Here is a 22,129-nt window from a genome sequence, read left to right on the forward strand (position 1 = left end):
TTTTGTTCTTTTCCTCTTTATTTTCCAGATATGGAAGAGGAATGGAAATCTGACACTTACTGAGGATGAAAAATGAAACAATAAAATCCCCATAACCAAAGCTCAGATTCATGCCCTGTATAATTCAGTCCTATTGTTGTTGATCAACAGGACGTAAAGTATCACACAGTCTGACCAGGACAGATGGTCTACACATCAGTCCATCAGTTAACTGAAACTATTTAAATCACTGAAATCATCACCCATCCATCACTATAATCTATATTGTTATCAATAATATTTAGTCACATTTAGATCTATGTACATGTAAGTCTTTTAAGGGAATCTGCTTATTTCACACCAAATCCATTAAAGCTGATAACATTAGCTAAATGTGTCTTTGTTCTGTGTTTCCTCAGTAAAGAATAATGAACAATTGGGTGGAATATATTCACTTTCATCGGGATTAACCAGCACGACAAAGGATTTACTTTTCTGCTTTTTTTAAGTCCGTTTTTCATTGTTGAGGAAATGCTCTAAAATTCCATATTAATATAGTAATTGCATAATGTTGCAGATTAATGAATAAAATATTATTTTGTTCACATAGTTGTCTGCACTTGCTTTGCTCTGAATTATTACATATTTCTAATGTTATATTTAAAGAGAAATTCTGCCTGAGCTATTTCTTTACTTCTAATTACTGTATACTATATTGGGGAATGATGCCTACACATACATATCCCTTTAAGGGGCACCGCAGGGATTTAGTATTGAACCTCCAAATAATTTGGAGACTGACACCAGATTAAAAAAAGAACACTCATGACAGTCCCTGGTATGAGGTCTTGTCTATATAGTAACTCTTGACTTGCAATCTTTTGACAAGTTTTGTAAATTGAGGGTAACCTTAAACCTGCATTCTTTCTAATGGCCAGCAGAGCGCTACACCACTTGTGCAAAAAGAAGTCTGGTTGTATAGATGTCTATGAAAAAATGTCCCTACTTCTTTTTTATTATCTCAGTAAACATTTTCCCGACAAGTTTATGTTCTCAATCACTAGTATCAAGTCTTCTTCAATACAGCATGATGTTCATTTAGTAAATTATGGTCTGATTTAGAGTAAGGGTTATTCTCTCAGACTTGGCAAAACTCCTCCAGAGCCACAGAAGGCATTATGCTTCCCTTTAAAGAATTAATGCTGTTGCGTGTTTTTTAGCACATTGACTACAAGTAACTTTTAATGGTGTAAAGTGTGACTGCAGTGACCCCAGTTGTAAAAAAAAGAAAAAAGAGACAACAATCATGTCTACCCACAATGCCTCCCTGAAGCACTGAATCCGCCCTCTCCAGAGGTGACGTGTCATGGCCACAGTTTACATCCCCTCGTCATACAGACCCGTCATTCATACCAATATATTGAAATATGCAAGAAGAAAGCTGACACAAAGTATTTCTCCTATAGTTATGTTGATAATATCAATAAATGCTGTTTCAGGTATTATTATTTTTTATACTTTATTTATTTGATGTGTTATTGTGTACGTTATTCTTACTTTGGTGTCCTTATGCTTGAAACACCAAATTTCCCAGTATGGGTCAAGTAAATATAAATGAATGTGTGAATGTTGTGAAATAAAATCAGAGACCGTCCTTGCATGTCATTTGTCCATACATTCCTTAGTAATTATTAACTGACCAGACCCAAACAGTACTTCACCCGCTCGGGACTCTATAGCACACAAACATCGGACAAAGCTCAGTCCTTGTTTCACCATTTGCATTTATTGAAGAGGAAGGAAGGGGGAGAAGCAAATACAAAAGCACAACTGCGCTACATATCGATGCCACGCTACTTTTATGTGCCGCTGCTTTTAGTGCGTAGTTTAAATAGGTAGCAGTGCTGCAGTACGACGACAGCTCACTGGTGGCCCGTGGAAGGTGATGGAACGCCTCTGCTTTGTTTAAGTAACTGCGACCCTGTTCAGATGTGTTCATAACTAGCAAGGAGCTCTGGAGCTGCCCAACTATAGCTGCCACTGGTACAGAGAAAAACGGCAAGGAGACAGGATAAAGAAAAAATGTACTGTGACATCAAGACCGACAGTTTTTAACTTTCACACGATTAAATATGATCGATTTGTGATGCTGTAATTTATGGTTTAATTAGCTTTTTCCAGTCAAGAAAACCATCATTTAAATTACTCCATTATACCAAAGCAGTTCTCAACACAAAAAAAGCAAAACTATTGTCAAAAACATCATCATCAAGGTGTGTTTAAGGATGGATATTTCCTTTGAAAGTGCACTTTGCTGTAAATGCACTTAAGAATTGGCAAGACATCCCACTCCCTACACTAATTTCAGTAGCACATCTCGGAGAGGGTTATCGAGAGCAGGTGCTAAAAGGATAAATGCAGTCCTTGCGTGGCCTGTTTGTTTGATTTGAAGTCGGTGACGTGACACCTGAACCCCGCATGCAAGACCCAAATGAAGACAGGAAAACCAACCACAGGATTAGAGAAAATATAAAACACAGATAAATTAATCCACAGATGGTAGAAAGAAGACATCACTATAAAAAAAAAAGAAATTATATATCATATCTTCAATCATATAAAATTTAAAGGCAATATATTTTTATATTTTGAAAGAAGAAAAATAAAGAACACGAGGGTGTAGTCTGTAAAGGAAAGATTCCTCTACATATATAATTGTGACACAAAAGCTACAAAAGAAAAAAAGCAGTCTGAAACAAGAGAAAAGAAAAGATGATTCAATGTGACATTGTTGGCCACACACCTCCAATTTCACAGCCAACAGCTTTCCAAGCTTATTCCCAATGTTCAAAGGAATAGTTCAACCTTGTTTTAATGAAATATACTTGATGAGAAGATTAATACCACTCTATTTAGATACCGCTAATAGCCAGTTAGCTTAGCATAAGTTTAGCAATTTCCCCGTTTCCATTCTTTGTGCTAAACTAAGCTAACCGGCGGCAGCTTGATATTTAGCATACAGGCAGGAGAGTGGTATCGAGCTTCTAATCCAACTCTCTGCAAGAAAGTGAATATATTACCCAAAATGTCAAACTACTCCTTTAAAAAAAATTAAAAGCTGGTTACAAAATAAACATGTTAATCCAAATCAATAAATATGAAGATTGTCAATGAAAGAAGCAATCGCAATCGCATAAAGTGGGTGGTAAAGAACAAGGCTTCATTTGAAAATGCTGCCGACCGTGCTTACTGGTCTCACACAAACAGATTGTGCATGCATTTTGCTTACTGCTCGCAGCAGCAATTATGGTGGTAACAAGTAGTGACAAATTGCAAAAGTGATCAAATGTTTTGATTCAATCATCGGTCACTTTTGACTACAGGAGATAAATCTCTGAAATATAAATGCCTTGAATTCTCCCTCCTGTACCTTTCAAGAGCATCTAGACACATTCAAACCTACATAGAAATTTGAGATAAATATTAATATTCACAGGAAGCCGGTCCTATAGAGTACACATTCCTCTACCAGATTTAGTCTTTTACGTCTACATATTTTTTTAAGAATATAAATAGCATACATATATATATATTATATTATACATATATATACATATATATATATATATGTATATATAATAGTATATATTTAGAATATTATATATTAGATACATATAGTAATATCATATAACTATATAGATATAATATATATATATATGATATATATATATATATACTATCTATGGATGTATGTATGTATGTATATATCTATATAAATGATATATATGATATACACATACATACAGACATACATACATAACATATATATATAGATGATATATATATATCTATATATGTATATATAGAGTATCTATATATATATATTATATATGTATATATATACACACACCATATGGATATATACATACATTAAATATATATATATATATGTATATATATAAATATAATTATATATACAGAGAGATAGCAAGAGAGAATAGAGAGATACACAGAGAGAGAAGACATAGAGAGATAGACAGAGAGAGAAGAGAGACATCATACATAGACATATAAAGTAGAGATATAGAGTATAATCAGATATATATATACATACAGATATATATAATAGACATATATATACATACAGATATATAGGTAATATATATATATAATATATGATATATGTATGTATGTCTGTATTATAGATATATATTATATATATGATATATATATATATATAGATTATATATTAGATAGATTAATATATATATATATTTATATATATATATATATCTATATATATATATTGATATTATATATATATATATATATATATATAAATCTAGTAAAAAAAAAAAAAGAAAGACGTGCTGTCTGAACGCAGCTCTTCACATGTTAACAAACAGAATAAAAAAAGGAAACTAAATAAGCTTAAAATGGGCCGTTCTAGCTTTTATACAGTGGTAAACCTTAGAGGTAGAAAAAGTATAAAATATCATTGAGAGCTTTAACAAAACCACCACAAAGGACACAGACAAGACATCAACATGTTTGTGAGAACAGCTGAGATTCACAATTCACAATATAACTGCAGACTTCATAAAACAACACAGGCGTCACTAAGATACAAGGTTAAAAAAGAAGGGAAGACAGGTGGTAACAAAACACATACGGTAGGTCCCATCCTGCTGACATGACACGGTCCACACATGGCCAATGGCAGCTATAGCTTCCAGACTATCCCCCCCCCCCGTCTGTGATTGGTTAAATACTGGACACAATGTGTGTGTTTGTTGCATGCGAGAGATGCTGAGTGTTTGATGAGCTCTGGGTTCAAACAGCCACCGTCAGTATCTTCCATTTCTTACACAAAAAGAGTCCATCTTACTGTAACTCGTCATACGATTTCAGATGTCTACACGTTTTTTTTTTTTATTTGATGGGTTGTATAATGTTAGGCAACATCACTCTGCAGCTCATGCCCGTTCTTCAGGGATCGGGAAAGATCTGAACTATCCCTTTAATGATAGGTAATATTTAGTTCCTGCTCTAAAAGGTTTTTTTGCAATTCTCAAAGACATTCCTTTTCATTTAAAGTCTGCTTGGGAATTCTCTATTTAATCATGTGACCTTAATGTTAAAACAATGTTGTGGCTCCTATTCTTAGAAACTTTATGGATTTTCGGCCCAGGCCTGTTTAATCACAGCGGTCTGCCAAACTGTATGTATGAGTCAATGTGCTGCCGACCTGCATTGTGTCGACCGTCTTGAGAACAGAATGAAAAGCAGCACAGGTTCAATACCGGCTGCTGCAGATTGGATTAGCGGTTGTGTCTGGTGCACTGTGCTAATCAAGTGTCAGGCAGGAGGTAACAACGCACAATTACTTTCACTTTGCAGATAACAAATGAGGTCGAGGAGATATCAGCAGTGATCCTAAGCAGACAGACATCACTGGCTGCTGCGAAGCTCATTATATTGCATTTTAGTCATACTGTTTGTTGGACCAGAATCTTAACATTATGAAATAAATAATCACATTAATAAATTGTGTACAATTGTGAAATGAACCAACTATTTAAAAATAAGTTATTACAATTCTAATCAAATTAGCAAAATCCAAAAATGGTCATATCTGGCAAACAGCTTGTAAACATGTAAGGCTATAAAACACTGGGCTGTCTAGTCTAGCTTGTCTACAAAATGATTGTGTATTGTTTTCAGTTCATCTAAATCACAACTGTTTTTGTTACACTCACTTTAAATTGGGTTAGCAATTACATTTTTGGCGTCACTGGGTAAAAACTTGATTCAATTATTGTAAGTGAAGTGGTCTGAGAGAAAAATAGAAAGATGGCTCCTATTGGCTCCGTTTTCCGGCTTTGGAAAATACAGCCCATGACTGAAGACTTTTGCCACATGCACGTCCCTTCAGATGCTGAAAGGCTGAAACAATGGGGGGAAATCAGTCAGGAAAAGATGCGATTCCAACATTGGCAACAACTGCCTGAAGTGCAAAGTCACCAAAAACGTCTGACACTATCGGTGAAGCATTTCACAGATGATTAAAATATTGCTAGTAGTTTAGCATTCTGCTCAAGGCTACGATTAGCAGAAGGCCAAACTATAAGCAACATTTTCTCTCAATCTCTCTAATAGTTCAGCCTTCCGCATGAGCTAATGGTTAGCTCACCACTGTGGCGCAGTAGTGACGCCGACAGTTAGCAGAAGGCTAGCAACATTTTCTCGCCATCTCTTAAACACATCGCCTATATTGTAGCCAGCTAGAGCCTCGAATCACAGTACGTCATAGTAGTTCTCATAGAATATGTAACGGCATCGGGAAACAGGAATTTTGAATATCGAATTTTTGCCCAATAACACCAAAAATAAACTGCATACCCCAATTTTAACTAAGTATTTAAGGACATCACAAGCTGTAATAGTGCTTTTGTTTCAAATGTTGCTAACACTGCCATTAATGAACCATTAGTGATATGCATCTTCTCTGATCCCATGATCCAAACTCTGACGGCAGCTTGGTCAAACTTTGCAGAGCGAGATCTTACAAAGAGATTACACACAGCCAGGTCTTAAACATCGAATACATTCCTGATCGGATTGGTTCATGTAAAAGGTCTAGATGCATGACACATTCTCCAAATCTTCTTCTAATGTTGTGTAATGTCCAAACAAATACTCTCGACAGTCATCATATCAGTGAGCCAATGTTGTATTTGTTGGACTTGTCATGACAGTGACTGCTGAACCCAGAGTAACGGCTGACTGTGCTGTAGCTGCTGAAAGCGTTTTGTACAGGAGTGTGACTGAGGGGTTTAGGCTCATGGTCTGTGAGCATGCCAGTGTGTTTGTGTATGTGTGTGTTTGGAGTTTGGAGTGTGAAAGGAAGCTCCTTTAAGTCCCTTTAGGCGGTGTCCATTTTAAGGCTTTGGGGTCAATGCTCTTTCCGTTACCACGTTTGGTCTCCTTGGCATTCCAGTCGTCGATAAGGTCCTGTCGGAAAAAGAAAATGCACCTTAGTTGTAAATGATAACCAGCGAGGCAAAGTAAGGACTTTCTACCAAACGAACAGAACAGCATAAAATAAATTCTGACTTTCAAATTTGATGGTAAGTTTCCTACCTGTCTCTTTAAAACCAAGTGCTTTCCCTTCCAGTACTTGAGCATCTGTAGCGATTGCAGTGTGCTGACAATATCCACCGGGTTCACTGCCGTCTCCTGACTGATCTCTGTCAACACAAGAGCGGGACAAGAGGAGGTCAAGAGTGACCAACTATTAATTAAAAATCGATATTGTGTTTGAGAATGGATACAGTATCACGAAACATAATATCTCCAAGTGTATCAATATTTTCCTACTCTCCGAACAAATAGATACGAATTCGCACAAGTTGAAATGTTTCAACGGGACCAAAAGATGTGATGACGCTCAAAGTCCATCAGCGTTGAGATTCCCCCGACGTCACCGAGTATCTGAAATGGAGGACAAGCTTTTGTTCGCCGTCTGTGGTTACCTGGAGCTCTATGACCCGATGTCAGACACAACAGTGTTTCTTCCTCAACAGGTACAAGGCAGCAATGCTTGTTATTTCACTCATGGTTGACGGCTGTAATAAGCTTTGCTAAGGTATGCGGTATCTACGGATGTATCCCCTCTTCCTTTCCGGAAGGAGTACTCCGATTGGCTACTCTTGGCGAATATTTGCAAAAACACTTTCTGTCACTTCAGAATAGTGAAGACCCTCGCTGTGTTCAGCACGGATCATTTCTCTACGAAGTTACATATTCACAGTAACTTCAAACAATTCAAAACTAGAATTATCGCCTCGCAGTTGGAAGCCTCCGCCCACCAGTCAGTTTGCAGAACAAAGATCTCATCATTAATCAGTTTCTCCTGTTACACATTTGTGTGAAATTGTAATAATTAGCAGATGAATTCTTGAGTTATGGCTGGAACGGCTTTATCATTGTTGAGGTTGTGCTGTTGCAACTGAAAACCCCTCAACATTATAAAACTTTAGCCTAAGTATGAGCACATTCAGAGCGCTTCATGAAATGTGTACACACAGCAGTATAAGAAGGAGTAATCCAAAGACTCCTGATGTTTGTTCATCTCTACAGCCATGGCAGAGAAGAACAGAGGCAGAGCAGTCACATCGTGGCAGCTCAGTGAGAACTCTTTCTGAATGAACTGGAGTGACTGAGAGGAGTCATTTGTATTACTCTGAGCGAGTTTAGGATTAAGGATAAAATAGCATGCAGAAATAATGAAAAGAAGAGAAAAGAAAAGAGGTGGACAAAAAGAGGCTTGAATGGGAGGGAACAGAGCGTTATTTGTGAACTATTCGCTGCTTTGTCACCATCACGGTTGCTGTCTGACCCTGGAGACGTAAGTCTAATATTTGATGCCTTCGCTAACCCTTTATTTAGTGTAAGAAAAAGATTTCTGAATGATCATTTTCTGAAAAATCAGTTATTTGTGAACAGCAAGACATCTAAAACTAAGTGCAATATTGTGTCTTGGTCAGCTGTAATTGTCAACTGAAATGATTTAAAACTCTACAAACTGGGTTATGACCATCTTAAACTTAACTAAATGCTCAATATGACCAAATATCCAAAACTCATGACATTCCCATCTTTAGCCGTACTTTGTTTCGTGCAGATTTGATCAAACTAACAACCATACTAAACTAAGTTGGTGAACATTATACCTGCTTCACATGACCCCTAACCCTACAAATCAGATGTGTTTCTACCACGTGCACCCAAAGGGGCTCTGTACTATTATAATTGTGAGCATGTTAGCATATTGACAATAGCGTTTCACTCAAAGAATCGTTGTGCTTAAGTACAGCCTTACAGAGCTGCACGTGTGGCTGTGGAGTGGAGCGGGGCTTTTCTACACAATGGTTACGACCAGGAGAAACAAAAATGATGAACCTCCGAATGTGTTTTGGATAACCCAGTTCTGCTTGACTTTAAGTCTTGATGTACGTCCACCTTCATTTATCACCTGAACACTGATTTGGAGTGGCCTCAGTGCTCTCTCAGGCTTTCACGAAGGCGGACACACATGAATGCATCCGTGGACATATTAACACACACGTTGATTTCCAGGAACTGTTGGCCTTATTTGGAGCGTTCAGATTTCTTCCTGATGTCACACTTTATAGGTTTTTCTTCTAATGAGTTGCTTGGCCAACAATGATTCTGAGGTCTGCATTTTGGAGAGTGCAGTGCAGCTCTGACCTTTGATGGAGATCTCTTTGCCCTGGAAGTTGTTCAAGTAGCGCAGCAGCACCTCCTTCCAGTAACTCCGGTAGCTGATAAGGCCCAGGTCAGACAGGGGCCGCTCAGGTGAACCCACCTTCTCCTCCACCTTAGACAACAGGTAACCTTAAAAGACAGACCATAAAGAGTTTGTATAGGCTGCACTCCTCTTAAAAGCTTTCCCTACTCCCACTGAGAAAAGGGATATGAGGATACAGAAAGAAATATAGTACAAAATGAATGACTGTAATACCCAAAACACAAGAGTTTGCAAGGGTTTCCTCAGAAGGGCAAGTGTTTCAGACAGCCTCCTAAATCTGGTGTTATTGTGCTGTGCAGAATCCCTTGGTCAGTGTTAAGTTTATGAGACAAAAACACACACAAACAAGGGCACACAAAGAGAGTGCACCCAGTGGGTGTCTGCACTCACTGAAGTCGATGAGCATCTTGCCGTAGCCCTGCCTCATGTACTGTGGCATGGTGAGGATGCAGGAAACGTTGTAGTTCAAGAAGGAGTTCTTCTCCTGCAGAGGGGGAATACATCCGTAAGCACGATGGGTTGACTTATTTTTAAGGGTTGATTTCAGTACTAATATTTTGGAATTTGATAATGATATTTAGAAAGACAGAGAATATGTTTTATGGCTAAACAAAGCTGTTAGTCTGATCTTTACTTTTGGCTTTGTATATACACATGTGCTCATTTCTCTTATCTGGGAAACACTGGACTTCAATATTGTTAGAGGACTCCGTAACTAGCTCCCAAGTTACCTTGGAGAAGTATCCGACTAGATGGCACCCTGTGTTGTCAGCTTCGGTCATGACATAGAAGAGGAAAGGTTCGACGTCGTAATACAGAGTCTTGTGGTCCAGGAAGAGCTTCGCCAACAGACATAAGTTCTGACAGTAAATCTGTGAGGAAGAGTATTATATTATATTATAGTATTATCTCCATCTCATTAGGTACAGGAGTATTACATCAAGGCAAAACATATTGGCTAAAAAGGCACCACTGCATAACACCAACCAAAAGTGCCATGTTTTACATGCACAGCCAATCAAAGTAAATGGACTTGAAGGTAGCATCACCTCTCCTTAATGCTCACGCTGTTGAACACACACATGCACAAACGCATTGGCAACCGCCGGGTTGTTGGGCTAACGATGGCCTGTTGGAACATTTTAACATATTGCCCCAACCCTAAAATGAAATTCACAAGTGGTCCAGACTGAAATTGAAGTTTATTATGATAATAAATTCAACTAAAATCAAATATAGAGCTAAAACAAATGTAAAGCTTTATCAACATTCATAAAATGAACATAATGTTTTTCCAGTTTCCTGAGACTTTTTATTTTTTATTGCAGGTGTGACGAGCATATTTTGGCACAACCACGTTTACAGTTCAGGATTTGTGACAGCTGCGTCATGCAAACCTCTGCTAAGGGGAACCAATTTATTTTGCAAATTGCTGTTTTTAGTATCCAACTTCATTGTTTCTAGTCCCCCAATAAGACCACTCGCACTGCTAAATGTGTTATGTTGTAATATAGCGGAACAGGTTTCTGCATGCAATTTCAGCAGTTTGTGCAGATAAGATTTGGTGACGGGGAGTCTCACTCGTTCTTGCATGAGGCCCAATGATTGGATGAGGAGGAGTTGTGCAGCGATCTTTTACCTTGTTCTTCTTTCCGTCCACCTCAAAGACAGAGATATTCCCCTTCCTGTAGATCTCGTCACCTGGAGGGTGCTTCCACACACACTTGGCCTTTGCGTAACAGATAACAGAACGTGGCACAGGTTCATTTATTCACAAGTTAATTCAATATTTCACATAGTGCTCAATCTGGTTTAAACAACTCTTTATAAAGGTTCAGTTCACATCTCTAGTCTGTGACAGGCTTTAGGTATTGCACTAAAACAAGATGAGAGAAAGATTTGAAAAAGGAAAAATCAAAGCACCAGAGGCAGAGATATTCTGACTTAGTTCCAACAACACTGGAGCCTCCCTTTTTGATAAGTTCCCTCATCTTAGACAAACCTTTATGTGTAATATTGGTGGAGTGCCCCTTTAAACCATGCGTGTGTATGTGTGTAATCCCAGAGCACCATTGTTATAGATGTAAGAAATTCTCTTCTCTTCCAAGCTCCAAAGCATTAAGTTCAGCAGAGCACCCCGTCACTGCTTCTCTCACTCCAATATAGAAACAGTGTGAACTGCATCAGAAGGCAAAGCTATAAAGTCTATCTGAATAGAGTCTGCATGGTCTAGGTATTCATGGTATAATTATGAATTGCCCATATTTCTTTTGTGCCACAGTCAATTTTCACTTTGATGCTTCATCACTGACTGGAAGATTCAGTCTTTATGGTTATCGATCAGAGACCGTAAGTTTTTTGTCTGTTCTCTTATTGAAATATTGTTTTATAGAAATCGGTTTGTTTCCTACTTTTTCTAACAATACATCATCTCCACAAAGACCATTTCAAACTTCCAATAACAGGCAAACACATTATATACTGCATGGTTGGTGCATTAATGCTAGTTTTTTGTTATAATACTAAGGTAAGCATATTTGATATCCCAGCAGAATCTGTTAAGTGAATCCTAATATCAAAGCTACTGTATATGAGACAGGGAAAATTAATGAGAGTCTAAAATATGTGTAATAGTAAAACAGTGCATCTGCACGTCTAATAGCACCAAATGTAGGACTTTTACAACTTCACAAAGAATGGCCTATAGACATTACTTACTTTATTTTATTGTATTTAAGATGTAAAATTGTATTCTATGTAATTGTTATTAATCCAGTTTTTATTTCAAGCTGTTTTACTATTACTGTTATTAAATCTTTATTATTAAGTTTTCATCATCGTTATTGTCTAGTCTCAAATTGTCACATTGTTCACAACATAATGTCAACTGGAATTACGTTTAGGTTGTGGGATTGTTATGAGAAAGTACATGAGATGGATTACAGACACATCCATTCTCAACTTTTTTCAGGCCCTGCAGACGCTCCGTAGAAAAAGATGCCTCACCATGTGTCTGCGCAGAATGGTCTGGCTCTTCATATACTTAAGGCAGAACTCGCACATGTAGAGCCTCCCCAGGCGGGCGTATTCCTCTGGGTATGGAGAATGGTACCATGTGTCCAGCTCGTAGCGTCCAAACACGATAGTCTTAATCATGTTGCTGCCCTCCGACAGCTGGCCGGTCAGACGGAGTTTCTCCTATACAGGCCGGGACAGGGGGATGGGGGAAGGAAGTGAAAAGGTACACAGGCAAGCAGGCAGAGGGGAGAGAAGAGAAGAAACATCACAATTATTCAGGGTAGAGGACCAGGTGAACCAAAGATCATACATAGGAATACCTCAGTGGAGGCAACCAGCCACAAAGATTTAAAAATAAAATAAAATAACAAGATGCAGGAAGAGAGATTAGAATGAGGAACACATAGGAAAAGGCTTTATATGAAGGTTTGAAACAAATTTACGAGTTTACATGTTGTCTGAAAGGACTTTTAAGACGTTCGGAGTAGAAAACCTTTAGTCTCTCATTTAGACTTAAATGGTGTAAACATAATTTAAGGCCTTGAATTGGTGGCAAGTGCATTTAATTTACAACTAGCTGCATTACCAATCAATGATGACATTATTCCTAAGAGTAAAAAGAAAGTTCACTGGTGGACAACTATCTTATGTTTTATCAAGATGGTCTTTATTTAGTGCTGAAATAGAAAGCAGAAGCCTGCAGTTAATCTAAATCTATGGTTTGTTTTGGAAAATTGTCCATTGAAAAATGCCATTTGTAGTTAAAATAACAATGCCTTCTCATCTGAATGGGTCACAAAGTAACAGAGCAGAAGAAAAAACAAACACAGAATAACAGGAAGTGATTGTCCAAACTACCAAAAATATCTCAGACTCTTCCTGTGGCTGCAGAGGAGGTTGTGCTGACTGAAACAGAGAAGAAGAGGAATAATGCAGAAAAAAAGGGGGGGGGGGGGGTCAAAAAACAAAGGGAAGGAGGAAAGAGTAAGGGAGGGATGTGATGATGAGTTTTCTTTCTTACAAGGTCCTCCGAAGCACGTGCCTGCGCTTTCCTGAACAGCTCAAGGTCGTAGTCGCTGGTGATGTTCTCCAGCAGCGGCTCCCTGCTCGCTCCGTGGCTCTGACGGTGCTCCTGGAAGCGAGGAAAGAAAGACTCTCAAAATATAGTACAGGGAGGATGAGGACGAGAGAAGTATATGAAGGAGTACTGCACACACACTCATTCATTTCTCCCCCACTTACCATGTACTTGTCTTTCTGGTCCTTATTGAGGCTAGAATTTCTCTTCTTCCTCAGCTCCGTCACCTTCTCCTTGTAGCGCAGCTGACGGTCTGTAGGTGTCTGAGACCACACGAGATCAAACATTTACACAGAGGATTTTGCAAATTTTGACCCAGTGTCCAAAGTCAACTTTTGGACTCACACTGGTAAATGAAGAAATCTACCAGCCAAGCATTTTTTTTTTACCGGACAAAATAATAAATTGTTTTTTTGTGTCACATATACATTTGTTTCAGTACATTTCAGTAAGATAATATGGTATGATGTTAAATACAAACTTAAAGAACAGGCCAGAGCAAAATTTGAAGCAAAATTAATTGAATATATTGATCAACAGTTAATCAATTCAAGCCTGAATACGCCTCAATGAGGCATGATCTAAAACGTTTAAGTATTTGCTATTAAATGTACTTAAGCATCAAACATAAAAGTCAATTAGAAGGTTTCGTAAACCTATTGGATGCTTAATTATTTTAAACAACTCAGTTTAGCGGAGTTGCTGTCCTGTACGGTAAAAAGTGCAATAAAGTTTTATATTACGTGACTATTTTGCTTCAAACATTTACCTGCCCATGTGGCAGAAAACCTACCGAGATTTACCCAGCAAATAGAAAATCTATCCGCAAATGGCGCTCGGCAGTCTTCATTTTGGACCCTGTTCTGACCCCTTTACCTTTTGAGGCGTGCCAGATTAGAATGTATAAGAGATAATGTCTTGCTGAGTTCTATCAATGTCCATTAATGCTAGTGTGATATGTTATCACTGCTTGATGTAATGAAAAAATTAACACATGTGAAGGTTCATAATCGTAAATCCTCTGCTTAAACCGGGGTCCCACAGGGATCTATACTCGGACCACTTTTATGTAGTCTATATATGCATAAATGATTTGCGTTCTGTCTGAAGAGAACCAGCCATATGCTGATGATTAAAGTGGTTACGGACATACCAACGCAATAAGCCATATTACAGCATGGCTTAATTTATCACGTCTTAAATTCAATGTAACAAAATCTGTGATTATGTTCTTCCCAAAAAGGCCATATACCACTCCTCAACCAAATATAATGATACCAATGTCTGGATACATTTCAAGCTATCGTTTAGGTCTCATGTGGAAAAAAATAAGCCAAAGAGTTGGGTTACCTTTGAATAACTTTAGATTTGTAGGTATGTCAATGATCTCTGAAACAGATTGTATACATATATGAATGCTATATCATCTCATAGTTCACATATTGTCTAACAACTTGGGCACAACCTAACAATACTCATACGAATTTACTCTTATACCGTCATGTCCTTGCACGTTTTCTTTTGTCATAACTTATTTAGTATAGCTTGCCTGCCATGTTTTACACTGTGGCATTACTTTAATCCTGTTAGTATGAATTTTGTGAGGTATGTCCTTTTATTCTGTTTTAGGGTCCAATTTAAACATCTGGCCAGGGACACCTGATGAAAATCAACATTTTAAGGCCAACTCTGGCTCATTTGCAGTCTTTCCTCTGTTTGATCAATAAACATTGTCAAATGAACAGACCAGGAATAGTCATTTCACACTCAGTGACTCAACCAACAGCAGCCCTTCATCACTTTGCCTCTAGCCATGCTACACTGAGGAATCACAGTGTGATCTCGGACCTGAGGCTTTAGGAATAATGCTGCAGTGTGTGGGAATACCCCTTCATAGACACAGGCACACACACACAAACACACCTTCAATTCATGATGTGAATTGGACAGGTGAAATTGAGGAAGGGTCACAGCTTTCACCTGAATTCACTAACTCAGTTCAGTTAATAAAGAGAATATTGCAGATATTCTTTACCCTGAGAGAAAGGAAGTTTATCTATATACGTGCACACGTATCTCTCCGTTTTAGGTGTGAACATGTGCCACCATGAGTTATGCTTGTCTGATGCACTTGCTGTTTTGTATCTATGTGTATGTGTATGTGTATGTGTGTGTTACCTGGTTTCTTGTGGAGTGTCTGTTCTCGTCCTGGCGGTGTGACAGTGTCCTTTCCTCAGCCTGTTTCTCGCGCGTCGATGCCTTGCCCTAACAAAACATCAACACTGTCTACCACACCAACTACTCACAACCACCCCCCACAGCAGAATAACTGCAGCAAACACCTCCGTGTACCCAGAGGCTTCGCAGCTTGACAACTTCAATTTGAGTCTGCTGGTTTCATCCATTGGACACTTGGTCACACATTGATGGCTGAAATGTTCCCACAGTGGAAACTTTGTTTGACTAATGAGTAATGTCATAAAAATTGGATTTTATAACTGAAGCATAAATGCATCATATTTTTACTCCAATTTGGCAGATTTTTTTTTAGAAAAACATAATAAAATCAAATTAAAAACAAACACAAATGAAAGACAACAGAAAACACATAAAATGGTCAACTTTCTCCCTGTTATCTGTGTGTGTGTGTGTGTGTGTGTGTGTGTGTGTGTGTGTGTGTGTGCGTGTGCGTGTGTGTGTGTGTGTGTGTACCTTGCATTCATCAGCAGAGAGATTGTGGTAGAGAGGACATCCCGATATGGAGAAATGTCTCTCATGCCTCCCTGTTAGATGACCTGAGAGAAAAAGAGACGAAGAACGGGGGAGGGAGATGTACACAGAGATCTATGGGTTGGTGTGTAGGAGCAGGACATCTGACCCAATCAAACATGTTGCGGTGTTTGTGCCCTCACCCAATGAATTGCACCCAGGTGTGGGACACTTCATGTTGAAGTTGTAGCTCTCGTGGAAGCGCCGTCGTTTGGGCCGGTGGGAAAGGTCATGGGCTGCGGCCTCTTTCAGTGACAGCTCTTTGGCCAATCTCTCGTCCTCCTCTTGTGAAACTACAATGTCGTTGCTAGAAGACACAATGTCGTTGCTGTGGCTGGAAACCTCGATGTCTGACTCTGAGGATGGGGCGTTACCCGTCGGGGTCCGGGGAGGCGTCTCGTCCCGGTCCGTCCCCTGCTTCAGATCTGCCAATCAGGACAAAGGGAATGAGAGGGAATGATTGCAAGAATGCTGGAGACGAACCAGGGTTATTATTGTAAGCTAAAACTGACACAAATCACCTCCTACAGTGTCTGAAGTTACAGATCCTGGAAGATAATTCATTCGTTCTAGTGACGAAACACAAGTCCAGGATAAGCACTGAGACATTTCTTGTCTTCATTTAATCAGGAACACACTGTGATCACAGACAGGGCTTATGACATTAGTTGAATGGCAATACAATGAATGAATGAAACACACGAGTAGAAGCCCTTCCTCCTCCTCCCCTCCTCCTCCTCATCTTCACTTTATTCCAGCTTTCTTTTCAACTCTTTCATCCATCCTCTGACTTTACTTTTCTCCCTCCCTCTTTTCATCTATTTTTTCTTCTCCCGCTAACAAGAGGCGATGCATGAATACACCAAAAAGAGGCCACTTATAATTAAAAGTTGTTGAAAGTATTTCTTAATGTAATGTATAGATCTAACTTCTAGGACATACAGGAAACACCACTGCTCTCACCATTAGCCTCGGTATCTGAGCCAGAAGACCTGCTCTGGCGCAGTGGGTATTTTTTGGCTGTGGTGTTTGTCGCTCCCTGCTGGCTGCGTGTGATTCTGCGCCCGGAGGAGAAGACGGACGCTGCCACGGCTGCTGCTGCCGACTCTGCTGCTGAATCCAGGCCTTCGTCAGTACCCGCGACAGCAGGAGAACTGCTCCGTAGTGAGCTGCAGTTATCTAGAAGAGAGAGAACAGAAGAGATACCTTGATGATTTCCCATATGATTTCATATATTTATAAATATTACTTTTAGACATTTCAAATATTTTGCACTCACATCTTTAATATCTTTTGAAATGTTCAAGAGGCATAAGCATGGGTTGATAGTTACTGATCTCCCTGGATCTTGCTGGTCTTCAACATAATCTTTTGCCATAAAGTGACCAAAGAGGGGCAACTTAAAAAACACTTGCACTATGTTACTGGAGTTTCATCTCCAGCATAGTCCGGAAGGCATCAGGCCTTGTAGCCTTGTTGGAGTGAAATAATTAGAATTATATTGAGTCTGTTTTTATCTGGCATATTCCTTTACTTTTAAATACATTTATTTTCCTTTATGGAATTGCCACTTCTACTTAACTACAATTTGGGATTTTAAATGGCAACTATTTTGATAATCACTTCATTTAAGTCCCTTTTTCCAGGCAGAAATGACAACACTGCTACACTTTGGTTTATGCAAAGGTCAAATGAGTATCTTAAGGTTTTAGCGATTTTATGACGTCAGCAAAGATTAATCAATAAAATAATCAGAACATTAAATGATAATCAAAATAAGAATGACTACTATGATTGTCTAAATGGAAACTTGTGAAAAATCTGCTGCAAAAACTTTAGTTTACAATCTACTGAACAGTAGCATTAAAAGTTTTCAAAATTCTTAAACCTGAGCAGTCTGTAACTGAGCAACTCTAAGCAAAGAATGGTAAGACGAAGATAAGAGTTACTTGTTGCGAATGCTTTAATGGTTATGAAGACACTAATCTCGCCACAGAAAAGAAGACAGAACCTCTGAATCCACTTCTTTTGGGAGAAAACTTGCCTCTGTGCGGTTTCTAAGCCTCTACGGGGACTACAACAGCAAAGCCAACTTTCAATAGTAAGAGAAAGCAGAGGAAACACCTTTTCTTTCTCCGTCATAAATCCCCTCTGGCAGCCACAACAGAACGAGGTCACACAGGGGGTGGGTGCAGAGTTTGTGTTTGTGTGTGCGTGTGTGTGTGGTGGGGGGAGGTCAGGCTGTTTGCCTGAACCCATTCATGCTTTAAGTCTTCCCATATATAATAGCTACAGCTGAACCGTTGAAGTCTCTCTGTGGTCCCTGAATGGAAGCATCCTTCCTCATTCAAATGACATATACAAATGAAATTATACTGTGTAGAAATGTCTGGCTTGATAATAAATATTAATGATTCAATATTTATGAAAAGAAGAACATAACCACTAAGGTTGAAGAGCAGAAAACATAACTGATATAATAAATAGGTTTAATTATAACTACAAGAAAAATGGCAAGAAAATGGTACTTATAACTTTTTAAAGTCCATGGAAAGACAAGAGGTCAAAGAGACTAGTGTAATGGTAAAATAAACTGTTATGATTACACTCAGGTCATTCCTAAGATATGTGATCCCTTAAACCAATACTATGTTGATACAACAAACAAACAACAGTGCATGGGAGTCACTTTGAAGTATAAGGTTTATAACATGTTACAGTACAGAAGTGAGACCAAATTAAAACAGTAGAATGTTAAGCTAAACCAGTCAACACACGGATAATAATAACATTACTTAGGCTACTTACTTAGTTAGACATGCCTTCAATAATTATATCATTCTCATAAATTGGTTCCAGGAAATGTGATTATAAGACAGACCCAAGCCATTACTTTAACACTATAAACGTAAGAACTAATAAGCTATATAGAACTGAAACGTTAGCATGTAGGTCACTGATGCTAACCTACATACAGCATGTATCAATTCATTTATATGCTATAAAAGTCCCTCGTTCTATTTCTTATTATAAATGATAATGATAATAATGTGTCATCCCAAACAGCCTCTTGTTATTGCCTATGTGACATATAATTAATTTACGTGAATTTTAGTTCTTCCTATAATGGATTATTTTTCAAAAAACTTTAAATAATAGTAAATTACCTTGTGAGCTCCGGCTGAGGCGCAGTGAAGCGCGAGTCAGGCGCGTGCTGCTGCGCCTGTGCACGCTCTCGGAAGCTGGATCGAGGTCGGCGGAAAAGTCCGAGTCCTCCGTCCCGTCCGAGCTGCTGCCGGCGGTCCTCTGAAAACAAGAACATTATCAGCAATTTGCGTCATTTAACTAAAAGTCTGTATAAAACATAGTAACAGTTAGAGAAATTATGTGGTGTAAGAAACGCTTTGGTGTTTTTTTTACCAGCGGATAATTCAACAAAGATCCCATACTAAGGGAGGAGCATCACCCTCTCCACATCTCCTCCGATGCTGCACCCCCTCTGGAAGATGGACTTGTCAATAAATATTAAAAAATAAGCCTAATTGGCATCCCCACGGTAGGGTGCACCCCGAATAATGCCGATTGCATCTATTGTACCAACCACAATTTGCCACAACGCCTGAATGCACCTCCCGCATGAATTTCCAGTTTGTTGTCAATTAAGAGCGCTAACAACTCAGTAAAGAAATGAAACGAATGAAAGGTCCTATAAACTTGTTTTACTGCATTATTTGTAAAATATTTTAGGCTGCATTAGGCTGCCACACGGAATGAACGTGGTGATGCTGATAACGGAGGGCTCACCCCACTAAAACCCGGCTGAGTGGGGGTGGGGCAAGGGGGCTCGAGTAGGAGCAAACATGTAATTTTTCGTGAAACAAAAAACATATTGAGGGGCCATCCTCCATCCCATTAAATAATCGTCCAAATATGATATTAGGGCTACCTATAATTGTAGAATATTAATATATACCGGTACAGTGAAAGAATAGTGTGTATGTGTTTTAGAATATCATTGTTTGCACTTAAAGCTAGGGTGGGTGATGTATTTTAGATTTATGTTTCTGTTGTATTTGTTGAAATACTCTTTAAATGCCATCAGCAATCAATAAATCAAAGGCTCTGCCAAACTCCGGTATCCGTGGCTGTCGCAGGAGTGGCTTTGGAGGGAGGCCTGTCCATGTTGCTAACTTCGCGTATTTCTCGCTACTTTGGAAAAGAGTTGGCGATATTGGGCTGGGTTTTCAATTGGATCATTCTAAAAACCCTAGCTTACTCTTGCTGGCTTTTCCAATGTTACCTACCCAAGTTTTAATATTTAATTCACAATTATATTGATTTGTTTGTTTTTTTATTCCACAAATGTCGTGTTTTAAAGCTTTATACAATACAAATCCCTATGACAGTGTACACTGCGTTATGTGAATAATTGTAGGCTTATCATACGTGCTAAATAATGCTGAAAATATTACCATTAGGCTACTTGTCTTTTAATACTAATAAAAATGAACTGCATTTTATTAATACTAAAATAAGGCACCAAACAATATGCAAGAGAAAATAAATAGGACAAACACCACATCACATCTCTACGCTACAGCATGGACTACCACGCACATTTGACGGTGAATTTGACAACTTCACAACAAGAAGCTGTGCACCTAATTTACATACGACCAATTACATTGGGAAGGAGGCGGGGCTTGAGAGTGCCAGACTAATCAACGCAGCCCATGTCCAGATTCTGTCCAATCACAGCGTTGTTTTGGTGCGGACGCTTCGTTCCATCCCCGCACTCAAAGAACAGCCTGTTCCTTTTCAACAGTTAAAGCTGCCGTTAGCGACGTTAACGGAGGTCAGCATCTTAAGTGCACTCCACTAGCTGTTAGAAATATGACCAAATTTCGAAAAGGCCACATTTCCAAAGCTCTTCTCAATACACCCGGAAGAAGCGACACGTAATACACATCAGCACATTCTTGCAACTCAGCAACAAAACATCTAGCGTAGCTTTCAGCAACAACACAGAACGACAGCTCAGTGGAGTGACTCTACCAACATCGTTATTCAACTCACATCTACACTGTATTAACGGCAGCTTGTAGAATCGCATTACAGCTCACAGGCGGTCACAGGTTTGTTTCCACAGTTAGATTTTAAGCTAACATTAGCTATGACGTTATGTTGTTGTGTGTCCGATATGCAGTCTGCTGCAAACAGCGCTTACCTTTCTCCGGGGCATGTTAAAGGTGTGACGCGTGTCGCCTCTGCCAGATTATTACTCCTTACTTTGGGGAAAATTGATCTCAGGTTGTATAAATTACAAAACCAACAAATCACCAGCTTTTCATATGGGCCAACTCAGCTGAAAAAGGCGCACCAATTTGTCCGCACTTCCTTGTGAGTACAGCGCAAACTCGTTCGTTTTTGGAGTCCGTTGACAAAATGCCTCCGTGTGGAACATATACTGTTGTGGTGGTCCTTTCATACAACACATTGAACATCTTTCAATGCGCTCGAGCGGATAATGAGAAGGGCGGACAATTATATCCTGTTTTATATAAATGTAAAGTAAGTGAATAGTTATAATAGGTTAGTTACTCGAATATTATCAAGTTAGCTGTTCACAGTAGTAACTAGGTTCATCAAACAGGTGTCATGCAACACAAAGTAGAACCACCTGCAAAAAACAATTAATGTTTCAACACAATACACTACACAAATCTAAAATTGCTGTTGGTATCTTACAAAAACCATACACATTATGTTGTTTGCTTAAATGTATAATAAATGAACCCTGACAAACCGGACACAGCGCCGGAAGTAAGCAGGAGGGAAACCTCTCGCTCCGCGTATGTCAAGGTAGCTCTGCACGTTCATTTCTACAGCTCAAGTCTCGCTCCGTAGTGGGAGGGACGCTAGCACGTTGCATTTGACGTGAGTGGGACATT

The 22,129-nt window shown here is 38.9% G+C and overlaps 1 protein-coding gene across 7 annotated transcripts; it reads right to left on the reverse strand.

The window, feature by feature from the left end:
* Positions 1-4,405: 4,405 nt before the first annotated feature.
* On the reverse strand, positions 4,406-21,807 carry LOC115011876 (histone acetyltransferase KAT7-like). Of its 7 annotated transcripts, none has more exons than XM_029437136.1 (16): positions 21,406-21,806; positions 19,346-19,484; positions 17,142-17,357; positions 16,322-16,603; positions 16,122-16,204; positions 15,588-15,674; positions 13,574-13,672; positions 13,353-13,463; positions 13,190-13,237; positions 12,320-12,511; positions 10,953-11,042; positions 10,045-10,185; positions 9,704-9,797; positions 9,253-9,399; positions 7,123-7,229; positions 4,406-6,993 (listed from the first exon to the last, which is right to left on the reverse strand). In XM_029437136.1, exons 1-16 carry the CDS (start codon positions 21,418-21,420, stop codon positions 6,895-6,897), a joined length of 1,950 nt encoding a protein of 649 aa, XP_029292996.1. In that variant the 5' UTR covers positions 21,421-21,806; the 3' UTR covers positions 4,406-6,894. The 7 variants fall into 7 exon arrangements, with proteins under 7 accessions (XP_029292996.1, XP_029292995.1, XP_029293000.1 ...); XM_029437135.1 differs by lacking the exon at positions 21,406-21,806 and adding an exon at positions 19,599-19,770; XM_029437140.1 differs by lacking the exon at positions 13,190-13,237 and having other exon boundaries at positions 21,406-21,804.
* Between the last annotated feature and the right edge of the window lie 322 nt (positions 21,808-22,129).

Source organism: Cottoperca gobio, chromosome 8 (genome assembly GCF_900634415.1).
Source record: "Cottoperca gobio chromosome 8, fCotGob3.1, whole genome shotgun sequence".
Classification (NCBI taxonomy): domain Eukaryota; kingdom Metazoa; phylum Chordata; class Actinopteri; order Perciformes; family Bovichtidae; genus Cottoperca; species Cottoperca gobio.

What these genes read in the sequence shown, in the direction of transcription:
- LOC115011876 (XM_029437135.1), bottom strand. Translation starts at nt 19,625, where the DNA reads ATGGGATCTTTGTTGAATTATCCGCTG. An exon ending in ACCTGGGTGCAATTCATTGG is followed by an intron (nt 16,205 to 16,321) that starts GTGAGGGCACAA and finishes TTTTTCTCTCAG; the next exon opens with GTCATCTAACAGGGAGGCAT. An exon ending in TCTCTGCTGATGAATGCAAG is followed by an intron (nt 15,675 to 16,121) that starts GTACACACACAC and finishes ATGTTTTGTTAG; the next exon opens with GGCAAGGCATCGACGCGCGA.